The following is a 22582-nucleotide window of genomic DNA, read 5'->3' as shown; positions in this document are numbered from 1 at the left end:
AAAAGAAAGAAAAGAAAAGAACTTGTGCTCAAGGGAGACAAACAATACACAAGTAACAACTTGGAGTGCCAGCTGGGCATAGTGGCACATGCCTGTAACCCAGCAACTCAAGGCTGAGGGAGGAGGATCAAAAGTTCAAGGCCAGCCTTTGCAACTTCTTTACCCCATCTAAAGATTTAAGAAAGGAAGGATGGGGGGTGTTTGCTGGGGATATGGCTCCATGGTTAAGCGCCCTGGTTTCAATTTCTCATTACCAAAAATAATAATAATAATAATAATAACAAAATAATGGAGATGCATCTGCTTAGAGTAGTAAAGTAAGTGCCCAAAGAAATCCTACTGAGTTTGAGATGGTCAGCATGACACTCAGGTGGAAGTTTCCAGCAAGCAGGTCTAGCGCTCAAAAGTTTGGGCTAGAGGGATAGGTTTGGGCATCATTCTCTTCCAGTAGAGGTTGAACCTTTAAGGACAGGATCCTCAGGAGAGAGGGTGCAGTGGCCAAAGAGCCAAGAGGGTGATCAAAGAAGAGGAACCAAAAGAGGAGAGGAGTAGGAGAGCAACCCCAAAAGTAGGGCAAGGGAGATGCACAAGCAGAGACTGGGCAGCTATATCTGGGGCCTCAAGGTCTGGTAGGTAAGAGTTGAAAAGGTCTTTTGAGTTCAGGAACTAGATGATTACCAATTTTGAGAAAACAATTTCCATTTAGTAGAGTGGCAGAAATCATTATACGGTAAGGAATGAGTGGGAGGTGAGACCAAGGAGGCAGGGGGCACAAGGAGCAGATACAGAAGACAGCTAAGAATCATCTCTTAGTTTTACCCACAAATTTAACAGATGAGGAAAATTTTACCAGTTCCTGAAAAAAGCAGTTAGTCAAGGGGTCTTGAGACATCATACAGAAAGGGAAGGTGAGAAATGGAGTGGACATTTGAAGGAAAAAGAGTCCAGGGAGGGGTTTTTATGTCTGTTTTCAAGAAATAAAATTGAATATGTTTATAAAAGAAAAAGAAAGCACATGAAGAGAGAAAGGTACAGAAAATATAAGAAATGTGAGAAGAGGAAGTAGGATAAGGAGTATAGATAAACTGGGTGCAGTGGCACACTCCTGTAATCCCAGAGATTTTGGGGGTTGAGGCAGGAGGATCCAAAGTTCAAGACCAGCTTCATCAATTTAGCAAGGCCCTAGGCAACCTAGCAAGATCCTGTCTCAAAATGAAAAATAAAAAGCATTGGGAATGCAGCCCCTTATGGTAACACAATTCTCCTGGAATTCTTGGCAGCCAAGAAGAAAGACCCATAAATGAGAACTTTGGGTTTTCTCAAGTTTTTCAAGGCCTTTTTGGTAGAATAGCAGGTAGGTAAGAAATTCTAAACCACCAATGAGAGTGCAGTTAGAACTACTGACCCTGAAATATGTGTTGAACAAAATCAACAAGGAAGAAGAGAAGCTGGAGGTCTGGATGAGAATGAAGAATGAATTTAATGGAGTGGGTGAAGGGATGGGAAAAGTGAGCAGTTGTGATGAGAAGAATTTGGAGTTCAAGGTTCTGAAAGGTAGATCATCCGAGTGATGATGAGGTTGGAAGTGCAACCCTTTTCAGGGATGGTTAAAGTGAAGCAGAAAAACAAATGGTAAAGCTGTCATAGTTGAGGAAGTTGAACAACTGGGTGGCTAGAGCATACAATTCACTGGATTTGTGTGTTGGGAAGGTTGTTTGGTTTTATATTATTTTTTGATTTGTGTGTGGTTTCACATATTTTTAGTTGTAGATGGACACAATATTTTTTTAATATTTATTTTTTAGTTGGACACAATACTTTATTTTATTTACTTTTATGTGGTATTGAGGATAGAACCCAGGGCCTCGCACGTGCTAGGCAAGCGCTCTACCACTGAGCCACAACCCCAGCCCCAATATTTTTATTTATTTTTATGTGGTACTGAGGATGAAACCTAGGGCCTCACGTGTGCAAGGCAAGTGCTCTACCACTGAGCTACAACCTCAGCCTGATTTGTGTGGTTTTGAAGTCACTGAAGACTGTGGTAGAAGATGAGAGAAAAACTGAGCTAGATGGACAAGTTAAGAGAACAGTAAAGATGTTGATGGAGAAGGTGGTACTGTGACAACAGGAAGAACGTGGCAAATGTAAAGGCATGGGCTTCAAGAGGAGAACAAGGTAGCAAAAGCATAAGCAGAGGAGAGATCAGAGGACACAGACCTGTCTCCTCTGCCCCACTTCTCCTAGTTCTGGGGTCAGAGAAAGAGCAGTTTTTGCCAAAGAGCAGTCACATCATTAGGGGAAAACCAGGTTTCACAGCGCTCAAAGGGAGATACTTTCAAAATTGCAATAAAGGAGTTAGGGTTATGTAGCTCAGTAGTAGAAAGCTTGCTAGTATGGGCAAAGTCCTGGGTTCAAGCCTCAGTAGCACACATACACACAACAAGAAAGAAAGAAAGGGCTGGGATTGTGGCTCAGTGGTAGAGCGCTCCCCCAGCATGGGCGGGACCCGAGTTCGATCCTCAGCACCATATAAAAAATAAAGGCATTGTGTTGTGTCCATCTATACAAAAAAAAAAAAAAAGAAAGAAAGAGGATTTGAATCGGAATAATGGTACATACCTATAATCCCAGCAATTTGGGAGGCTGAGGCAGGAGGATTACAAATTTGAGGCCAGCCTGGACAACATAATAATGAGACTCTCAGTAATTTAGTAAGACCTGTATAAAAATGGGGGGAAAAGACTGGGGATGTAGCTCAATGGAAGAGTGCCAACCAACTCAGTGGTAGTTCAATCCCCAGTTGAAAAAAAAAGAGTATTTTAATAAATAAGGTATTCCATAGAATATTGTGAAATAGATCAGTAGGGAACTGAATCCACAGAGGTTCAGAAGATAATCTGGAGGTTTTGCACATGGAAGCAGGAGATTGCTTCTTCTGGAATTCATTATGGAAGATACATTGCATTTATTGAATAGGACATGTATATCTTAACAGGGTCTTAGGGAGACGCATAATATGGTATCTCTTCCGGTTGCCCACATATTCTGATCTATGTGACAACATTCTATGAAATCTATTCAAATATGTAAGTTAAGGTTTCTCTTCCAGTTTTGTGGCTTTAAATGTTGTCTTCATGCATTTAAAAACTCCCAGTTTTCTCTCTCTAGTTCTGACCTTGCCTCTGAAATCTGGACTCATGTATCCAGCTGCCACTTACAATTCTAAAAGGCTTTCACTTAGTAGATTCAAAATAGAGCTTTTGGTTCTCCCACCCCCCTTAGAATTCTGCTGCCACCATCTTTTCTTCAACATGGCTGAAACTGCCTCCTAACTGGTATCCTCATTTTTTGCTCTCTGGCCTAAACACAGGAGCCACAATGAACTTTTAAAACATAAACCCAATCCCCTCCCTGCCTGCTCTCTGTTGCAGCCTCACTGTTCTTCAATACCTCCAGCTTGATCCTTCTTCCCCACCTTTGCCTCAGCTGTTTGCTTCATGTGGAATGCTTTGCTTTCTAACTTTCATTTAGGACTAGGGATGTATGTGGCTCAATGGTAGAGCACTTGCCTAGCATGTACGAAGCTGTAGATTCCATCCCCAGCCCCAAAAACAAATAAATAAAAATAAAATAAGAAGAAGCCTTGAGCTCTTGGTGGCTTTTTGGTTTTGTTTTGTTTTGTTTGTTGTTTTTGTTTTTGTTGTTGTTGTTATTTATTTTGGGGTGTTTGGGGGTTTTTTTGTTGGTACTGGGGATTGAACCCAGGGGCATTGAGCTACATCACCAACTTTTTTTTTTAACTATTTATTTTGAGACAGGGTCTTACTGAGATGTCTAGGCTGGCCTCGTCAAACTTGTGATTCTCCTGCCTCAGCCTCCTGAGTTACTGAGATTACAGTTGTGTGCCCCATGCCCAGAGCTGACTACTGTATCTAAAGGTAGTTCCCTGCTACTTTCCACATTATCCTGTCTTATAATCTTATAGCACTACTTACTGATTTCTTCTTCCTTATTTGTTTTTGTTTTGTGTTTGTGCAGTGCTAGGAATGAAACCCAGGACCTCATGCATGACAGTCAAGCATTGTTATTTCTGAGCCACAAGGCCAGCCCTCTAATGCAGTCTTCTATTGATGGGTTTTTGGTTTGTTTCTAGTTTTAGCTGATGTGAAAAACATTGATATGAACATTTTGTACATGAGCCAGTTTTCACGGAGCTTGTTAAGTAACAGATTTTTTAGAAAACCCAAGTTTCAGAAGAGGATTTATTCATTTTTTGTAAGATCAAGATAATACCAGCTGGCCACCTCAGATATTATCATTACTGTCATTGCTGGTATGATTCATCTGGAGGGTTGTAGCAAGGCTGGGGCTAGTGGGGATGAAAGCTAAAAATTCTCCTGCTCTTCACTGGGCACATTGTTGTTCTCAGGCACAACATTCAGGAGTTGTTTTGGGGTTTTGTTGTGGTGGTGTTCTATTTTGAGGGGGAGTTGGTATGGGGAATGGAACCCAGGGGTACTTAACCACTGAGCCACATCCACAGCCCCTTTAATTTTTTATTTTGAAACAGAGTCTCACTAAGTCTTTTGGGGCCTCACTGAAGTACGGAAGCTGGCCTCGAACTTGCAATCCTCTTGCCTCAGCTTCCCCAGTAGCTGGGATGACAGGCATGCACCACCATGCCTCACTTGTTCCTTTAATATTAAAATCCCTTGTGTCACTGTTGGTTTCCCTCTTAGCCCGTATTCCTTTCCTTTTCTCTTGTTCCTCTTTCCCTGGAGGTCTTTTTTTTCCCTTCCTGTTATTTCCCTCTCTAATAGCATGAGCTAATGGGCCCACAGACTCCAGCCAAAAAAAACATATTGAAGTACAAAACAGTATTGCAATCGACACTAAGAAAGATAGAAATTTAGGCCAGAGAGGAAGACTGGGACATCCAGAGACAGCAAGAAGAAGACAAGGAGAATGAAAAGACATGAGACAGAGAGGTAGGAAGGGCAAGAACTAGGCTGAGGCTCAGTGTCACGGGAGTTTGCAATGTGCTGAAGGATGCTCCTTGAGACATGCCAATCTTAGTTTCAATCTCAGTTTCAGAGGTTGTATGAAATTCAGTTTCTTTCTTGGGGAAGCCAACAGTTGGTTTGGGGCTTTCCCTGGGTGGGAGGCTGATGACTGGAGTCTTGTGCCCAAACTCAAGGAAATACAGCCTTTATAGTGGTCTCTGTGGAGTACCAGTGAAATCACTGGGCCTCCAAATGAGGCTGAAATGACATTAACCTTCCACTTAAACTTAGCCTCAAAATCTAGTTTGGGTTTAATTCCAATTTCAACCTCAACCCAAATCACAACTCAAACTTAACCCCAAAGATAACCTTAACCTCAAATCCAAACACGTCCCAATCAATAAAACTCCAAATAAAATTTGTCTTCTAAAGCAACCTAACCTTGTTTCTAGGGTTACTCTTGAAACTTACTTATCCCCATTCCTAACCTCAAACTTAAATCTGACTCTAAATATAAGTTCCATCTGAGCCACAAACCTAAAGTTGAACTTTGTCCAATTTACTTTATTATTTATCCTTCTTCACTTAATAGGTATTTATTGAGTGCCTACTATGTGCTGGTCCTTGATCTAGGCAAATAGTGGCAAAAAGTGAGACAAGGTACTGACACTCCTGGAGCTTATGTTCCAGTGAGGCAAAGAAGAAAAAAAAGAAACTGACCAAGGTGTGGTGGCGCATGCCTTTAATCCAGGCCACTTGGAAGACTGAGGCAGAAGGATCACAAGTTCAAAGCCAGTCTTAGCAATTTAGTGAGGCCCTGAGCAAATTAGGGAGACCCTGTTTCAAAATAAAAAATGAAAAACGGGCTGGGGATGTGGCTTACTGGTTGAGCGCTCCTGGGTTCAATCCCCCGTACCAAAAAAAAAAAAAAAAAGAAGAAGAAAAAAAGAAACTGAAAGGCTGGGCTATGGCTCAGTGGTAGAGACTTGCCTAACATGTGTGAGACCCTGGGTTCTATCCCCAGCACCGCATACAAACACACACACACACTCACACACACACGATGTATTAGAGTATATTTATATATTAGACTATTGTATCACAACACAACAAAAAAAAAAAAAACCTCTGATATATGCTACCACATGAATGAATCTCACAAATAAAATGTGGAGTGGAAGAAGCCAAACACAAATGAATAAGTTCTGTATGATTTCATTTATATGCAACTGAAAGCAGAAAGAACTAGTCTATGGTGTTAGAGGTCAGAGGGTGATTGTCTTTAGAGAATATGCACTGGGAGAAGCCATAAGGGAACCTCTTGGGGAAATGGAACTGGGTAGTGACTACATGGTCATATACTGATGGAAACATTCATTAGCTGCACACTTCAGAGGGGAGCACCTCATTGTACACTGTTATACATTAAGAAAAGAAAAACAGCTGGTGGTATGACTCAATTGTAGAGCATGGTACTTAGTATGATTGGGCTCAATCCTTAGTACTAAAAAATAAATTAATAAATGGAAAACAATCCTGGATGATTTTAATTTTTTTATTTAATTTTAATTTTTTGTAGTGCTTGGGAATCAAACCTAGGGCCTCACACTTGCTAGGCAAGCATAATACCACTGAGCTACACCGCCAGCTCCTTAAAACAGTGTATTGATACCACAAATGCAAGTTCCAGACAAATCCCTTAGCCATTCCCACCTGACCCTAGGTTGTTACCATAAGTCTAGCCAATGTGGAATTCTGAAGCTCCCCCTATAGAGAACTTTGGAAGTTGTTGGCCAAATTGAGTCGAATGTGTGTGTTTATTTGGAGTTATATAAATCTAATCCGTGTGGCCACAAGATGGATGGCATCTTTCAAGAATGGGTCGAGACTTCATTATATATGAGTGCCTAGCATCATCTCTGGGTAAGGGGACAAAAAATTAAAATTAAATTAAAAACCTCATCTTGGGCTGGGGATGTGGCTCAAGCAGTAAACGCGCTCGCCTGGAATGAGCAGGGCGCTGGGTTCGATCCTCAATACCACATAAAAATAAATAAAGATGTTATGTCCACTGAAAAAAATAAATATTAAAAAAGAATACCCTCTCTCTCTCTCTCTCTTAAAAAAAAAAAAAAACACCTCATCTTCCAAACCAGGACAGTTTGGAGTGTGTAAGGGGGCTCCACTAATATTTTCACTAGGACAAGAGCACACATGAGGATGTTCCAGGCAAGGGGTTATATAATAGAACTTCTTGATATGACACCTGCCAGAAGACTGGAAAGTATACATCCTGGGACATGTGTGACTTGAGTCATTTGGGACAAGGACAGCTGGGGGCACTGGGGATAAGAGGAGGAAATGGGCAGAAAGAAGCCTGTAATTTGCGGAGGGTGCAGAGGTGTCATAAATGATAGCTCTTCAGGGAACCAGGCCCCCAGCATACACCCCAGTGGCTCCCCCTTCTTCTCCCCGAATTGCCTTTCTCTGGAACTCCTAGGTCTGACCTTGCTCCTGGGCAGTCCTGGCCCCCAGTTCCCCTGACCTCACTCCCTTTCCCAGAACTCAGTTGCCTGAGCCCCCAGCCTGCGGTTCTCTTATAGGCCTCAGCCTTTCCTGCCTTCGACTGAAACAGCAGCATCTTCTAAGCCCTGGGGGCTTCCCCAGGCCCCAGCCCCGGCCTAGAACCCGCCCGCTGGCTGCCACGCTGCCACTGCCGCTTCCTCTATAAAGGGACCCAAGCGTCCTGGCCCAGGGGCCCTGCACACCAGGTAGGACTCTCCTGCCCCATCTCCTTGGGCTGCCCCTCTGCCTGGGTCCTGAGCCCTGGCTCCTCCTGCACCTCCTACCTGGATCTCCAGCCTGTCTGGGCCTGGGCCTTGGTTGGGGTGGGTTTTGTTTTGGTTTGTTCCGGGTTTCTATCTCTCCATCTGTCATTCTCTTTCTCTCTGACCTGTCACTCATTCTGTTTCTGCAGCAATCTCCTTTTGTTCCTTTCCTGTCTCTCTTTGTTTTTATGTCTCCCTCTGCTCACCTTGGGATTTCCTGCCTGTGTCTTGTCCCCTTCTCTGTCTGTCATCCTCTCTCAGGGTGGTTGTCTTTGCAGGGCAGGCAGGCAGGAGGTCTGTCTTCCTCTGTGTGCCCCGCCCCATTCACTCTCTCTCTCTCTCCCTGCAGATTCTCCCCATGACACCACCTGGACGTCTATACCTCCCAAGGGTGCGTGGCACCCGCCTCCTCTTCCTGCTTCTGGGGCTGCTACTCGCGCTGCCACCTAGGGCCAAGGTGAGGCAGTAGGAAAATTGGGGCTGCAGGGGTGGCTCAGCCCAGCTTGGATCCCTAGAGCCCTCTCAACTCTGTTCTCCCCTAGGGACTCCCTGGTGTTGGCCTCCTGCCCTCAGCTGCCCGGGCTGCTCAGCAGCACCCCCAGAAGCATTTTGCTCATGGCACCCTCAAACCTGCGGCTCACCTTGTTGGTAAAGTTCCACCCAACCTCCCAGACATGCAGCCCCCCGCTCCCCTCCTACCCGCATCTAGGGACCCAAGTAGCCACCCCATCTTTCCCTGCAGCTTCCCCTACAACTAAAGACAGAGCCTACTCCTCCGTCTCCCCAGTCATCCCCTATAAACTCAATTGTTTAGTACTTGCTTCCTCAGGGAGGAGACCTCTAATGTAGATCCTTGACCCTTCCTCCCCCACCTCCTGTGGCTCTTCCTAGGAGACCCTAGCATGCAGAACTCTCTACGCTGGAGAGCCAACACGGACCGTGCCTTCCTCCGCCATGGCTTCTCTTTGAGCAACAATTCCCTCCTGGTCCCCACCAGTGGCCTCTACTTCGTCTACTCCCAGGTGGTTTTCTCTGGGGAAGGCTGCTCCTCCAAGGCCGTCTCCACCCCTCTCTACCTCGCCCATGAGGTTCAGCTCTTCTCCTCCCAGTACCCCTTCCATGTGCCTCTCCTCAGCGCCCAGAAGTCTGTGTGCCCAGGGCCACAAGGACCTTGGGTGCGCTCAGTATACCAGGGGGCTGTGTTCCTGCTCACCCGAGGAGACCAGTTGTCCACCCACACAGATGGTATCTCCCACCTGCTCTTCAGTCCCAGCAGCGTCTTCTTTGGGGCTTTTGCTCTGTAGGACTTGGAAAGATCCAGAGAGAAAAAGAAATTGGTTTCAAGTCCTTCTCTCCATTTTGCCTTCGTTCTGACCATTTCAAGGGTCACCACCACCTCTCCTGTGCCCGTTCCAACCATCGCCTCATGTCTTCCCCACTCAAGTCACTTGAAGCTTTCAAAGAAGAAATTCCAGGCACTCCAGGGACCACAGCTCCCTGAAGCACCCTGGGTATTCTACTGAAGATTTCAAGCCTGCCTAGAAATTCCCAACACAGAGCTCTTCTTCTGTCCCAGTGGTCTAGGTGGGGCCTTGACCTGGACATGGAAGAGGAGTAGACACATGGGGCAGTCTGGGTGGATGACTAGAGGCAGGGAAGGGGGACTATTTATGAAGGGGAAAATTAAGTTATTTATTTATGGAGGATAGAGATAGGGGAACAATAGGAAGGCATTAGAAGAGAGAGTTGAACAAGCCCCAGAGATGGAAAGTGAGAAGGTATCGGCTCAGAGCTCACCTAGAGAGAAAAGTAGGACTAAGGGACCGAGGGGCTCTAGAAGGAAGCGAAAGGCTCTAAAAGCCAGCCACTGCCTGACTAGACACCCACAAGGAGCCATCTGCTCCCTCGATAAAGCCAAATAAACCTCTTTTTTCTCTGAAATGCTGTCTGCTTATGTCTGTCTGTCTGAAGTGGGGACAATTTCTTAGATCTCTCTAGGGAATGAAGGGAGAGACAGAGGTCTCAGAGGGGTCAAGGGCTATGGGCAGGACAAGGAGATAAGGGGGCCCAGGAGCCCCAGGGATTTGTAGCCTGTTCACAGGGGCCAGGCAGTCTAATTGCTGCAGGGGAATTGAGGGAGAAACTGGAAAGAAAAATGGTGGTGATGCGGGGAGGACAAGGTCCTTAGGGGTGGTATTCAGAGGGTTTCTGGGAGCTATGGCCACATGTAGGGCTTCTTAGGAACAGGGGTCACTGGTGACCTCTGGGGAGAAGTTACAATACCAAAGGGTGAGAGAATGTCCAGATCTAGGGAGGTGGAATAAGGGGATTCTCTGGAAGACATGGCCATGCGTGGGCCCTAAAGAGTGGGAGAGCCTCCAGAACTAAGAGGTATGAAATATAGTGGACATCTGAAGAGACATGGCCAACATCAGAGGTCTGAAGTCTTCAATAAAAAAAAAAAAATTCAGGGGTTTCAAAGTCCTTTGGAAGCAAGACTGAAACCAGTAGTTTGAATTCCAGATAAGAATGAAAGAAGAAGGCCTGGGGTTTGTGAATGAAAGGAGAAGGCCCTCGTGGGTTTTGGAATTCCCAAGTCAGAGTTCACTCCCTCTGGGGCTGTCCCAGGCTTGTCCCTGCTACCCCTCCCAACCCCTTCCAGAAGCCAATGTGTGCCCCCAATCTCAAACTGTTCTGGCCTCTCCCCCCACCCCAATTCCTTCCCACTCTGAAGCTCCAGTTCATGTCTTCCTTCTCAGGAGTCCTGTCTAGAAATCAGAGGGGAGCCTGGTGCAGTGGTGCATGCCTATAATCCCAGCGACTCAGGAAACTCAGGCAGGAGGATCATGAGTTCAAAGCCAGCCTCAGCAACTTAGGGAGGCACTAAGCAACTCAGCAAGACCTTGTCTCTAAATAAAATATAAAAAGGGCTGGGGACGTGGTTCAGTGGTTAAGCACTGAGTACCAAAAAGAAAAAAAAAAAAAAAAAGAAATCAGAGGGGAAAGACCACAGCAGACCTGGCCCTCCAAAAAATAGAGACAACAGACATTAAGGGTCAGGAGGAACTGGGTCCAGCTTCCAGGGGGTCTGTTTCTCTCTCTCTCTCTCTCTCTCTCTCTCTCACACACACACACACACACACACACACTTTATTAACTGGCCCAAGAAGCTTGCCACAGTATCTGGGTGGGGAGGATGAGGAGTATCCTTGATGCCTGGGTATCCCCAACTTTCCAAACCCCCGCCCCCATGATGGAGAAGAAACCGAGACAGAATGTATAGGGCCCACTACCGCTTCCTCTAGATGAGCTCATGGGTTTCTCCACCAAGGAAGTTTTCCGCTGGTTGAACGAGAGTCTTTCCCCGCCCTCCTCTTGCCCCAAGGGCTATAAAGGCAGCTGTTTGCACACCCAGCCAGCAAAAGCTCCCTGAGCGAGGACACCAGGGGACCAGCCAGGAGGGAGAGAAGCAACTCCAAACTCCCCTGAAAATAATCCCAGAAAGGCAACCAGACAAGCAGGTTCTCTCCCTCTCACACACACACTGCTTGCTCCACATCCAGGGCTCCACATTTTCCTCTGGAAAGGACACGATGAGCACTGAAAGCATGATCCGGGACGTGGAGCTGGCCGAGGAGGCACTCCCCAAGAAGGCATGGGGGCCCCAGGGCTCCAGCCGGTGCCTGTGCCTCAGCCTCTTCTCCTTCCTGCTTGTGGCAGGAGCCACTACGCTCTTCTGCCTGCTGCACTTTGGAGTGATCGGCCCCCAGAGGGAAGAGGTGAGTGCCTCCCCAAACTTCACTTCCATCCAGACAGAAAAAGGGGAGAAAGAGAACAAGAGAGAGGTGGGGAGAAAGGAGTGCTGATAGGGAGGCCTAGAGAAGATAGGGGAGCAGAAAGAGATGTGGAAAGACACAAGAAACATGCTAATCAAATACTTGTTCAATGAATGAATGAATGAAGGAAGGAGCAGGCAGATATATAAAGAGTTCCAGAGAAAGATGTGGAGCATGAGCAGAGAGATGGGAGAAAAGAAAGTTATATGATTAAAGGTGATGAGACAGAATGAGATGTGGATGATATGAAAGATAAGGAGAGAACTGAGGGAAAGAGATATAAGGAGAGAGTTGAAGGAAAGTGAGATAACGAGAGGCAAAAATTTGGCCCACAGAAGGCACTTGTTGGATGTATGTAAGGATAAATGAATGAATGGAGAGACGAAACCAGATGTTTGGTGCAGAGAGCTCAAGCTGAATAAGCAGCCAGCTGATTCTCCTCTGGGGTGATTCCTCAAGTACTAAATCTTTTCCTTCTCCCACAGTTCCTGAATAACCTCCCTCTCAGCCCCCAGGCCCAGATGCTCACACTCAGTAAGTATCTCCCAAGCTTCTTTCCTAATTCTGGTGAAGGGAGGAGTGTTAGTCCTGGGATGGAAACAGTGGGGGAAATTTAGAGTTTTGGGTTTTGGGGAGAAGGAATGGAGGTCAAAGTAGGCAGGGATTTTCAAAGAAGTTTGGGGGGGCTCAACTTTTTCTTTTATTTCTTTTTCAGGATCATCTTCTCAAAACATGAATGACAAGCCTGTAGCCCATGTTGTAGGTAAGAACTCTGAGCATGTGTCTTGGGGATGAAGGAGCACATAAGACATGGAGGCATAGGACTGGTGGGTTGAAAGTAGAAGACCCTGGAGACAGTGTGTGAAGGAGGGTGGAGGAACAGAAAGGCCTTGTGATGGATACTCAGAAACTCAGGGCCAGAAGAGATGTGAAAAGAGAGGGGACAGTAACCGGAAGTTGGGGTGAGCAGAACTTGAGGGCCAGGATGTGAAGTAAACTCACAGGGTCATACTGACTCACCTCTCCCTCCCTCTAGCAAAAAATGAAGACAAGGAGCAGCTGGTGTGGCTAAGTCGTCGTGCCAATGCCCTCCTGGCCAATGGCATGGAGCTGATAGACAACCAGCTGGTGGTGCCTGCAAACGGGCTATACCTTGTCTACTCCCAGGTCCTCTTCAAGGGCCAAGGCTGCCCCTCCTACGTGCTCCTCACCCACACTGTCAGCCGCTTTGCTGTCTCTTATCAGGACAAGGTCAACCTCCTCTCTGCCATCAAGAGCCCTTGCCCAAAGGAGAGCCTGGAGGGGGCTGAGTTCAAGCCCTGGTATGAACCCATCTATCTAGGAGGGGTCTTCGAGCTGCAGAAGGGTGATCGACTCAGTGCTGAGGTCAACCTGCCCAGCTATCTCGACTTTGCTGAGTCCGGGCAGGTCTACTTTGGGGTCATCGCTCTGTGAGGGAGATGGATGTCCATCCACCTCCTCTCCTTCACCTACCACAATCCCTCGGCCCCTGCCTCCTTGTCCTTTTTTGGCTGAGAAAGGGAATTAGGGTCAGACCCCAATCTTAGAACTTTCAACACCACTCAGAAAACTTGGATGAAGGGATGTGTGACCTGGATGATGGGGCACTCTAGCAAGAATTCAAACCAAGACTACCAGAAACCACTGGGGCCCTCAGGTTTTGATCCCTGAATTCAACCTGGGACATCTGAAATGTGGGGATCAGGAAGCCTTTGGTTCAGCACACTCTTTAAGAAGACTTCACCTCGAACACTTACAAGAGTGGACCTCAGGCCTTCCTCTCTTCAGATGTTTCCAGACTCCTAAGATATGGAGCCCATCCCTTCCCACAGGGCCAGCCCCCTCTATTTATGGTTGCACTTATAATTATTTATTACTTATTTATTATTTATTTATTTACTGATGAATGTATTTATTTAGAAGGTCAGGGTGTCCTCGGGGCCCAACGTCGGAGCTGCCTTGGGCCAGACATGTTTTCTGTGAAAACGGAACTGAACTATAGGCTGTTCCCACCTGGCCTCCTGGCCTCTTTGCCTCCTTTTGCTTATGTTTTAAACAAAATATTTATCTAATCCAGATGTTTTAATAATACTGATTTGGTGACCTACTGTTGCTACATCGCTGAACCTCTGCTCCCTAGGGGAGCTGTGTCTGTAATCGCAGTGGCGAGAAATAGAAATAAAGATTGCTTAGAAAAGAAACATGATCTGTCTCTTGGAGTCAATTCTGCATCTGTCTCTCCCTGGGGGTAGGAGCCCACTCTCTGAAGTCTTCTCTCTGCAGAGCTTAAGATGCCTGGACGCGGGCTGGGGATGTGGCTCAAGCGTAGCGCACTCCCCTGGCATGCGTGCGGCCTGGGTTCGATCCTCAGCAGCACATACAAACAAAGATGTTGTGTCCGCCGAAAACTAAAAAATAAATATTTAAAAAAGATTCCCTCTCTCTCTCTTAAAAAAATAAAAATTAAAATAAAAAAAAAAGATGCCTGGACACAGACAGACCCCAGTACTTAGATTCTTGGGGTCCAGGAGATACTATGTAACAAAGCCCAGCTGAATAGCCTCCCTTCTCCGGGAAACTGGAGCTTGAACCTAATTACCTGTCCCTCAGGGCATGGGAATTTCCCACTCTGGGAATTCCAAGTACTTGCTGGGAAAATCCTGCTACTCTTTCCGGCTGTTGTGGCCTGAGAGAGCTGGGGAGGAGCCACATTCTCAGGTACCTGAATCACAGCCAAGGGACTTCCAAAGATTCAGGTGTCTGGGCTCCAAATCACTCCATCCCAACCACCTTCCCCCCAACCCTGTGCTAACTGTGCAACCTAAACCAGTCAACCTCACCTGCCACTGCCTGAAGGGCACATGAAAAAAAAAGGCCCAACTTCCATCAGACCCAGCTCAGTACTTGGCATGATAGCCACTCAATAAATGCTGCCTTACTTCCTTTATCCATTCATTCTTCAGTGGGTAAAATCGGAAAAACCAACTAAAATTAAAAATCAAAGACTAGAAGCAAGGGATATAGCTCAGTGATAGAGTGCATGCTTAGCAGGTGCAAAGCCCTGAATTAAACCCCCAGCACCAAGCAACAACAACAAGAAGGCTGGAGCAATGCCCATGCCTATAATCCCAGCGACTCAGGAGGCTGAGACAAGAGGATTTCGAGTTCAAAGCCAGCCTCAGCAACAAAGAGTCACTAAGCAGCTCAGTGAGACCCTGTATCTAAATAAAATACAACATAGGGATGAGGATGTGACTCAGTGGTAGAGTGCCCCTGAGTTCAATCCCCAGTATACCCCCACACCACCACCAAAAGGTATAAGATGTTGGTGAAGGACCCACTTGCCAGCTTTGGTCTCATTGATCTTTTTAGTGAATGATGAGGGGTCGGGCATGAAGGGAGTGAATTGGAAAGAGAAAAGAACCTCTGTTAAAGAAAAAAAAATTACTCAATGGAATATGCAAGTCCTGGGTTCCATCCTCAACACAACACACACTCCATACAAACACACACATTCACATTACTCAATGGTACTTGGTAAAGCATGGTAGGAAAGACTATTCAGAGCTGGGTGTGGTGGGGCATACCTGTAATCCTGATTTAGGAGGATGAGGCAGGAGAATTGCAAGTTCAAGACCAGCCTCAGCAACTTATCAAGGCCCTGAGCTACTTAGTAAGGCCCTAAGCTACTTAGTGATACCATGTCTCAAAAATAAATAAGTAAATAAATAAATAAATTGTGAAGAGGATGTAGCTCAATGGTAAAGCACCCCTGGGTTCAATTCCCAGTACCAGGCTCCAAAAGGAGGAGGAGAAGGAGGAGGCTGCGGCAACTATTCAGGACCATGGTGATACCCTGCAATGAAATCTTGCAGTGAGGAAGAGAGACTGGGCTAAACTCCAAATACAGCATGGGCAAGAGGGAATTGATAACCAAGGAGCAGGGTGAGGGTCAGTGGATGGAAAATAACTAAAAGGAAATATAAAATCAGGGATGGGGGATTCTGGTTAAGCAGATCTGACAGGATATTTGCTGAGACAGGCCAGGGTGATTAGACATCACTTGGGAATATAGAAGATAAGGAACTTGACCAGATATTGAGAGTGATCAGACATGGAGAAGGTGGTAGGTTCGTGCTAAACCAACTTAGCAGCGTTTGTGGCTAAAACTGGATTTTATGAGGAAGTATACAAATAGGCAAAGTAGAAGATTCAGAAACCTGACTAAAGTTTGGCCAAGCAAAATATACTTATCACCCTCAAACCCTACAGAAAGGCTCTTCTGAACATGGAGTTACAGTAGAGGTAATAGAGGCCGAATAGAGGCGGAATAGGAAACAGAGCCTCATAGAGTGGCCTCCACTAGGCTCAGAAGTTGGGTTTTCCTTCAGTCCAGATGCGTAGCCAGGCAGTGGAAAACCAATAAGTGATGTTCTGCGGGGGTGGGGTGACCCACTGGGGTGACCTAGATAGGGCTTTGAGTCCCCCTCTGCCTCCTCCAGGCTGCGGCTGAAAGTCGGTCATGGTGTGGGGAGACTGCTGTTACTCACCCCAAAGGTACCCATCTTGTCCATTTGGGGGAAGGAGGACCCGAAGTGTGAACAAAGGATGAATACTTTCCATCCCACCCAACACAGGATCTTCATCAGTTTCCTCCTCCACCCCTCCTCCCTAGGCTCTCCCTGTTGGGGTGGGGCACCACCGGCTCCTCTCCTCCCAAACAACCTCCATTCCTTCCTGTAGCCTCCTGCATTCACACCCAGGAGCCTGATTACTGCTCCATGTAGAAGAGTAGGTTGGGGACTAAAGGGACCTTTAGTCAGCCAGAAGGGGAGAGCTGCTGGAGCCCTCGATGCTTCCCCCCCCAGCCATCCTAGGGGTTCCCTCTTGCCGCTGGGTCGTTCTGAGTGGTGCTTGCTTTCCCCTGTAATGACTACTCTCAGAGTGGGAAGGGACCCAAGGGAAAAGAGAATAGTGAGAGTCTGGTGGGGATTACCACGCCCTGAGAACCAGGATGCTTGGCGATGCTTCAGGGTTTAAAGAGGCCCTTCCTTATACCCTCCAACTGGACTCGTGCTGGGGTCTGGCCTTCAGAGGTAGGGTGAGTGGGAAGGGCAGTCCCCACAGAGTGGGAGCAAAGGCCACACACAGTGTTATGAATGGTTTTGAGCAACGAGAAAGACACAAAAACAATTAACCAACACATTGCACCACTATGAATTAAGACGCGTTAGCATCTCTTCCGTACTGACGGCACTAAAGCTTTACATTCTTTATTTTCATTGGGTTCAAAATCAGTTTCTAAACAGTTTCCTATATTTTTCTTACTGCCCTGGGATCCCGGGCGTCTGGGTCCCCAATCCCTGGGTCGATTCATACATTCGCACTATGCAGACATTTTCCTAGGGACGCAGAGGGCACTAACCCTACCATCACAGCCCCAAAGAAGGTCTTCCCTCTCCTATAGTCCACCATATCGGGGTGACTGATGTTGACGTACACCCTCTCGCCCCTCCGGAGCTGCACCAGGCCGCCGAACCCCACGCTCGTGTACCAGAGGGGTCTGTACTGTGGCCTCCCGGCACGGTCCAATACTGGAGTCACGGTTTCGGCGCCCTCCAGCAGCAGCTCGGGAGCGCCCCGACCGTAGGCGCCACCAGCTCGATACAACGAGCTGCGCAGCGTGACGGAGCGATCCTGAGGGCCAGCGCCGGAAGGTGGCGCCCGACCCCGGTAGCCGACGTTACAGTAGAGGTAATAGAGGCCGTCCTGCGGGAGGGCCAGCCCCTCGGCGCCAGAGAACTGCGTCCCGCTCCTTAGAAACGCTTCTTCTTTCTTCGCCTCCCAGCTTAGCCCCTGTCCCTTCATCCACGCGCCTGCAGAAAGACGGGTGGGTGGATTCTCGGGGAACTGGTGCTGAGAGCACCGCTTGAGGACGGGACTTCAGGGAGGGTAGGCAGGAGGGGGCGGGGCGCGACGCCTGGAGGGGCGGGGGCGGCGAGGCTACGTTTGGAATGAATCCAAGCTGGGGGCTGAGGGCACCGGGTTGTGGGGTGCGGAGGGCTGTGGTAAGATCTAGGCTGAGTTTTGTCTGCTCCGGGAAGCAGCAAGAATGGGGAATTAGTGGAAGGATGGGCACTTTAGGGGCAAGAGGTGGTGGAAGGGGTGGGAAATCCAGCATTGGAATCGCAGAATGGAGGGACTCCACAAAAATTGGCACTCTTGGACTATTTGAATGCATATTCAGGTCGACCACAGCCTTACCAATAAGGTGGGCAGCCGGGAGCCTGGAACTGAGATCTGTTTCTGGCTTCTCTTCCTGCAGTTGCTGAAACCCTGGAACTGGTGTAGAGGCCACAATTGGGGGCAGGGTGGCCACCCATGGATGCTTCCCATGAGAGGACAGGGCTCCAGGGCGCAGGAATGGATTCTTGGAGGAAGAGGGTATCTGGGAATGCAGACGGGAAGGGAGTCCATTGCTCTTACTCAGTCCTTGCTGGGCTTGTGCTCCCAGGCCTGCGGACTCCATTACCTGGTTGGGTAAGGTAACTGTGTCCAGAGTTCAGATTCATCTGATGCCAACTGCACCCCTCCAACTATGGACCCAAACCCCAGGCTGGGTTTCCAGCACCATCCCCAATACACATCTCCCTGGAAGGGAGAGCAAGCAAGACATATGTATTTGGGCAGAGAGACGAGTCTGTGTGTGTCTTGGGAAGAGGAGAGGAGAGAAATAGACAACCAGGAAGGGACTTGGAGACATCAAGACAGTAGCGGTACAGGAACATGGAAACATTCAGCAAAAAGACAGACATAACATTTCCACCAGAGACAGCCAGTCAGTTGAGCCAGGTATGCAAAAGACCCCAGTAATAGCCAGAGGTCAATGAGCATCAGCAAGATGCAGCCCTTTAAGGTCTGCTGCAGCCACTCACCAGTCCTCCCTGCTCCTGGGGCACCAAGGCCAGCACAGCCAGGACAGTGATAGGCACTGCCAGCAGCAGGGTCACCAGCGAAGTGGCTCCTGCCACAGCCAGCAGGAGGCAGCCCGTCCCCTGGGGCCTCCCACCCCGGCCCTGCAGCCCCAGTGCTCCCATCCAGACTCTGAACCAGGACCAGAACAGGGGGGCTTTCATACCTCAGGGGTGGGGCCACCCCCTCCCTATAGACCCACACACCTGGCTGGGACTTTCCGCACACCCCTGCTCCCCTCACCCAGCTTCCTGTTTACCCAGAGCTGGGGTGGGGCAGCTGGATGCCTGGGTTCTCTGAACTGGGGAAGGAGTTGGGGTAGAGAGACAGTCTCAAAGTAGAGATGGAGGGGCTTTTCGCTCTGGCTCACAGGGAGGGAAATTGAGACCCAGAGAGAAAAGGAAGCTTGCAGAAAATCAGACAGCAAAACTGTAATGACAATACAGAACTCCAGCTCTCCAATGTCTTTTGCATTCTCCTATACCTCAGAGATGGGTGCTAGAAGGAGGGCTGCAAACCCTTTCCTGAAGTAAAGGGCTGGAGTAGGAGGACAAGAACTGGGGTCTTGAGGGATGCATGTCTGATTTCCTGAAATAAACCTATACACACACTGGGCTGACCTCTTCCGTTCCCTTGCTCACTCCTATCCTCCTAGCAGTAGGTGGGAAAGGCAGAGTTAAGCCAGTTCACAGCAATGGCAATTGAAGCAGGCCTCAGCCTCACCAATGACTGCTGACTTGCTGAAGAGAGATAGGAATACAGTATTACCTCCCTTGCTATAAAGATCAAGGACCAGAGAATGATGAGGCACATTCCCACCTTAGAGAGCTTTAGTCTAGAATGAGCTCCATCCATTAGTACATGCTTACTAAATATTCATGAATAGATGCATGAAAGGAAAAATGAATGAATAAGCAAAACAAAATAGGAAGGACCAGATGAATGGAAGAAGCAGGCAGTGGGAAAGAGTTGAGGGAAAAAAGATCAGGTCCTAGGAAGTTTCAGATGGCCCCAGATCATCTCTACTTCTTGATGACATCTCTCTGTGTTAGGATAATAACAATAATAATAGTAGTAGTAGGAGTGGGGATATAGCTCAGTTAATAGAGTCCTTGCTTCCCATGCACAAGGCCCTGGGTTTGATTCCCCAGCACCACACACAAAAAAAATAATAGTAGTAGTAACACTAATAATAATAATAATAATATAGCTAATACACAAATAACATTGAGCACGTGTGAGACACCAATCTACATACTTTATTAATAATAATTATTTCAATCTTGATAAAAACCTAAGTAGAAACTGAGGCACAGAGAGGCTAGCTAAGAAACTTATGGACAGTCTGGGCTTGTAGATCATTGGGAGAATGCTTGCCCAGCATGTGTGAGGCCCTAAGTTAGAGTCTCCCCCCAAAAAAATTTGTGCATTTCAAATTTGTGCATTTTACTATATGTAAATTTTGTCTTCCTCAGGCAAAAAAAAAAAGAAATGGAGAAATATACTCAACTTGAGTCAGTGATCAGCACACTATGGGGTTTAGAGGTGACATGTTCTAACATTTGCAACTTCAAAAGATACAAGACACAAGATAAATGTGTGATAAAGAAAATACAGGCCAGGGCTGGGATTGTGGCTCAGCGGTAGAGCGCTCCCCTAGCACGGGTGGGACCCAGGTTCGATCCTCAGCACCATATAAAAATAAAGGCATTGTGTTGTGTCCCTCTACACCTAAAAAATAAGTATTTTAAAAAAAATACAGGCCAGATGCAATGGCACACATCGGTAATCCCAGTGATTCAGGAGGCTGAGGCAGGAGGATCCCAAGTTCAAAGCCAACTTCAGCACTTTGGCAAGACACTGTCTCAAAATAAAAAAATAAGGGCTGGGGATGTGGCTCAAGCGGTAGCACGCTCGTCTGGCATGCGTGCACCCAGGTTCGATCCTCAGCACCACATACAAACAAAGATGTTGTGTCTGCCGAGAACTAAAAAATAAATATTAAAAAAAAATTCTCTCTCTCTGTTTAAAAAAAAAAAAGAAAACCAAGTTTTAAAAATAAATAAATAAATAAATAAAGATGGCTAGGGATGTGACTCTGTTTTTAAGTGCCCCTGGTTTTAATCCCTATTACCAAAAATAAAGAATGAAAGAAAATATAGAAAACTCTTAATTGTAGAATCTGGGTGGTAAGGATATATTTGCTGTATAATTCTTTCAAATTTTCTCTTCATTTGAACTTTAAAAAAATATATAAAATAAACAAACATACCTGAATATTGTCCTATTGTTCTGCAGGGGGAACATTAAGGATGGTGTGGTGGTAAGAAGTAACAGAAAGTTCCTGAATTTTTATTTTATTTTATTTTTTTTGTGGTACTGGAGATTGAACCTAAGGTCTTATACATGCTTACATCCCAGCCCTTTTTACTTCATTTTGAGACAGTCTTTTTTTTTTTTCTGGCAGTACTGGGGATTTAACCCAGGGGTGCTTTACCACTGAGCTACACACCTAGTTGTTTGTTTGTTTTTGAGATAAGATCTTGCTAAGTTACTGGGGCTGACCTTAAACTTGTGATCCTGCTGCCTTAGCCTCCTGAGTGGCAGGGGTTTCAGGCATGCACCATGTCCAATTACAAAGTTCCTGAATTTGAAAAACAAAATGCAAATACATATAAACCCAAGCACCAGATCTCTTCCTCACCTCTTGCCTTCACTTAAGCTTCATAGTCTTTACCTTTCCCAAAGGCCAGGAGTACAATCCTCCATCATCCTTCACCCTCTCCATCACAGTATCATGAAGGGACCTTTGCCCAGGTCTCTATCCAGAGGGTTTTGGATCACTGCCCTTAGTTCTGTGCTCAGCACCAGAATGTTGCCTCCTGCAGGAAGTCTTCCTGGATTACCCCCACCTCCTATGACAACAACTTGTCAACTTTTTGTCCTTCATCTATTAGCAGTATGGCTACCTCTGATTGTCCTGCTTATTAATCAACCAGCCAAGCACCCTGCTGGATTCTTGGCTGTAGATATAGAAGACCAGGAGTCACCCTAAAGTCATCAGAGTTCGGTCCAATGTAGAAGCCAGGCTGTGTGTGTTCTCATGCATAAACCGAGATCATGAGCTCTCAGCAGATGCAGAGTGAAAGGTAACTGGGAACAAGTTAATCAGGTAAGGCCTCTAGAGAAGGGGGACATTCACTGACTACTAGCATAATCAATAGTATGACTGGAGTTGAGAGGGACCTATTCACTGCCCGCAGCCTGGGAACCTTGAAGGAAAGATGTTGTAATCCTAGACCTCAGAGATGTACTTCCTCTCCTAATAATGCTGGGAAAGTTGTGTTGGGGTGGTTAAGACCAGAGAAGGGGCAGGAATGTCTGAGATGGCCACTCTCCTTTCTACCTAGGCGTCTCTAGCCAATGTATCCACCCTTCAGGGTAAGCTGGAAATAGGTAGAGACCCTCATCCGGGAAATTGTGGGGTTAGGGTAAGGATGGCCACACCCCAGAGTGAGGTAAGGTTAAGAAGAAGGGAGTCAGAAGCCATGTATTTGATATTCCCTAGGCCCTAAAGAAATCCTCTGTCCAGCCTGAGTCTCTGATGACCAAGGAAATGAAAAACAATCCATTTCTGTTCCCACCATCCTCATGGCCATCTCAGGCTTCTGTTTCCCACACGCACCCTAACTAATTCCTCTTAAACCCAGGAGAGTCTTGGTTTTAGACCATAGTCAGTACATCTGGCTTTGGTGTGAAGTCAGTAGTCCCCTCTTTGCCCTCAAACAGGAACCAGTGGTTGGAGTGCAGGAAGTGCCTGAGGGGAAGTTGTGGGCCCCAGAAATTCTTCCACGCCCCAGTTCACCGTATCAGCCAAGTAGAGACCTGTTCTACTGGGCCACAGTAGCTGAGAGGCTCT

General features: G+C 47.0%; 3 protein-coding genes across 4 annotated transcripts; 2 read left to right on the top strand and 1 right to left on the bottom strand.

Annotated features, from left to right (window-relative positions):
• Positions 1 to 7395: 7395 nt before the first annotated feature.
• Lta (lymphotoxin alpha) lies at positions 7396 to 9775 on the top strand. The gene is made up of 4 exons (XM_027921874.3): positions 7396 to 7777; positions 8184 to 8291; positions 8377 to 8482; positions 8726 to 9775. The coding sequence occupies exons 2-4, from the start codon at positions 8193 to 8195 to the stop codon at positions 9136 to 9138; spliced, it is 618 nt and encodes a 205-aa protein (XP_027777675.2). The 5' UTR covers positions 7396 to 7777; positions 8184 to 8192; the 3' UTR covers positions 9139 to 9775.
• A 1493-nt stretch (positions 9776 to 11268) lies between these two features.
• Positions 11269 to 13892, top strand: Tnf (tumor necrosis factor). The gene is made up of 4 exons (XM_027921903.2): positions 11269 to 11613; positions 12156 to 12204; positions 12386 to 12433; positions 12707 to 13892. The coding sequence occupies exons 1-4, from the start codon at positions 11428 to 11430 to the stop codon at positions 13123 to 13125; spliced, it is 702 nt and encodes a 233-aa protein (XP_027777704.1). The 5' UTR covers positions 11269 to 11427; the 3' UTR covers positions 13126 to 13892.
• Positions 13893 to 16936: 3044 nt separating this feature from the next.
• Ltb (lymphotoxin beta) lies at positions 16937 to 18788 on the bottom strand. Of its 2 annotated transcripts, none has more exons than XM_027921856.3 (3): positions 18627 to 18788; positions 17956 to 18223; positions 16937 to 17567 (listed from the first exon to the last, which is right to left on the bottom strand). In XM_027921856.3, the coding sequence occupies exons 1-3, from the start codon at positions 18786 to 18788 to the stop codon at positions 17065 to 17067; spliced, it is 933 nt and encodes a 310-aa protein (XP_027777657.1). In that variant the 3' UTR covers positions 16937 to 17064. The 2 variants fall into 2 exon arrangements, with proteins under 2 accessions (XP_027777657.1, XP_027777658.1); XM_027921857.3 differs by having other exon boundaries at positions 17956 to 18139.
• Between the last annotated feature and the right edge of the window lie 3794 nt (positions 18789 to 22582).

This window comes from Marmota flaviventris, chromosome 6 (genome assembly GCF_047511675.1).
Source record: "Marmota flaviventris isolate mMarFla1 chromosome 6, mMarFla1.hap1, whole genome shotgun sequence".
Classification (NCBI taxonomy): domain Eukaryota; kingdom Metazoa; phylum Chordata; class Mammalia; order Rodentia; family Sciuridae; genus Marmota; species Marmota flaviventris.
The sequence above is the reverse complement of the archived record's forward strand: the minus strand, read 5'-3'. Positions and strand labels throughout refer to the sequence as shown.

Coding starts and splice junctions, on each gene's coding strand:
- Lta (XM_027921874.3), top strand. CDS start 8,193: ATGACACCACCTGGACGTCTATACCTCCCAAGGGTGCGTGGCACCCGC. Junction 8,292..8,376: donor CGCTGCCACCTAGGGCCAAG/GTGAGGCAGTAG, acceptor GTTCTCCCCTAG/GGACTCCCTGGTGTTGGCCT. Junction 8,483..8,725: donor ACCTGCGGCTCACCTTGTTG/GTAAAGTTCCAC, acceptor GGCTCTTCCTAG/GAGACCCTAGCATGCAGAAC.
- Ltb (XM_027921856.3), bottom strand. CDS start 18,788: ATGGGAGCACTGGGGCTGCAGGGCCGGGGTGGGAGGCCCCAGGGGACG. Junction 18,224..18,626: donor CCCAGGAGCAGGGAGGACTG/GTGAGTGGCTGC, acceptor TTACCCAACCAG/GTAATGGAGTCCGCAGGCCT. Junction 17,568..17,955: donor CCCGGCTGCCCACCTTATTG/GTAAGGCTGTGG, acceptor GTCTTTCTGCAG/GCGCGTGGATGAAGGGACAG.
- Tnf (XM_027921903.2), top strand. CDS start 11,428: ATGAGCACTGAAAGCATGATCCGGGACGTGGAGCTGGCCGAGGAGGCA. Junction 11,614..12,155: donor TCGGCCCCCAGAGGGAAGAG/GTGAGTGCCTCC, acceptor CTTCTCCCACAG/TTCCTGAATAACCTCCCTCT. Junction 12,205..12,385: donor GGCCCAGATGCTCACACTCA/GTAAGTATCTCC, acceptor TTTCTTTTTCAG/GATCATCTTCTCAAAACATG.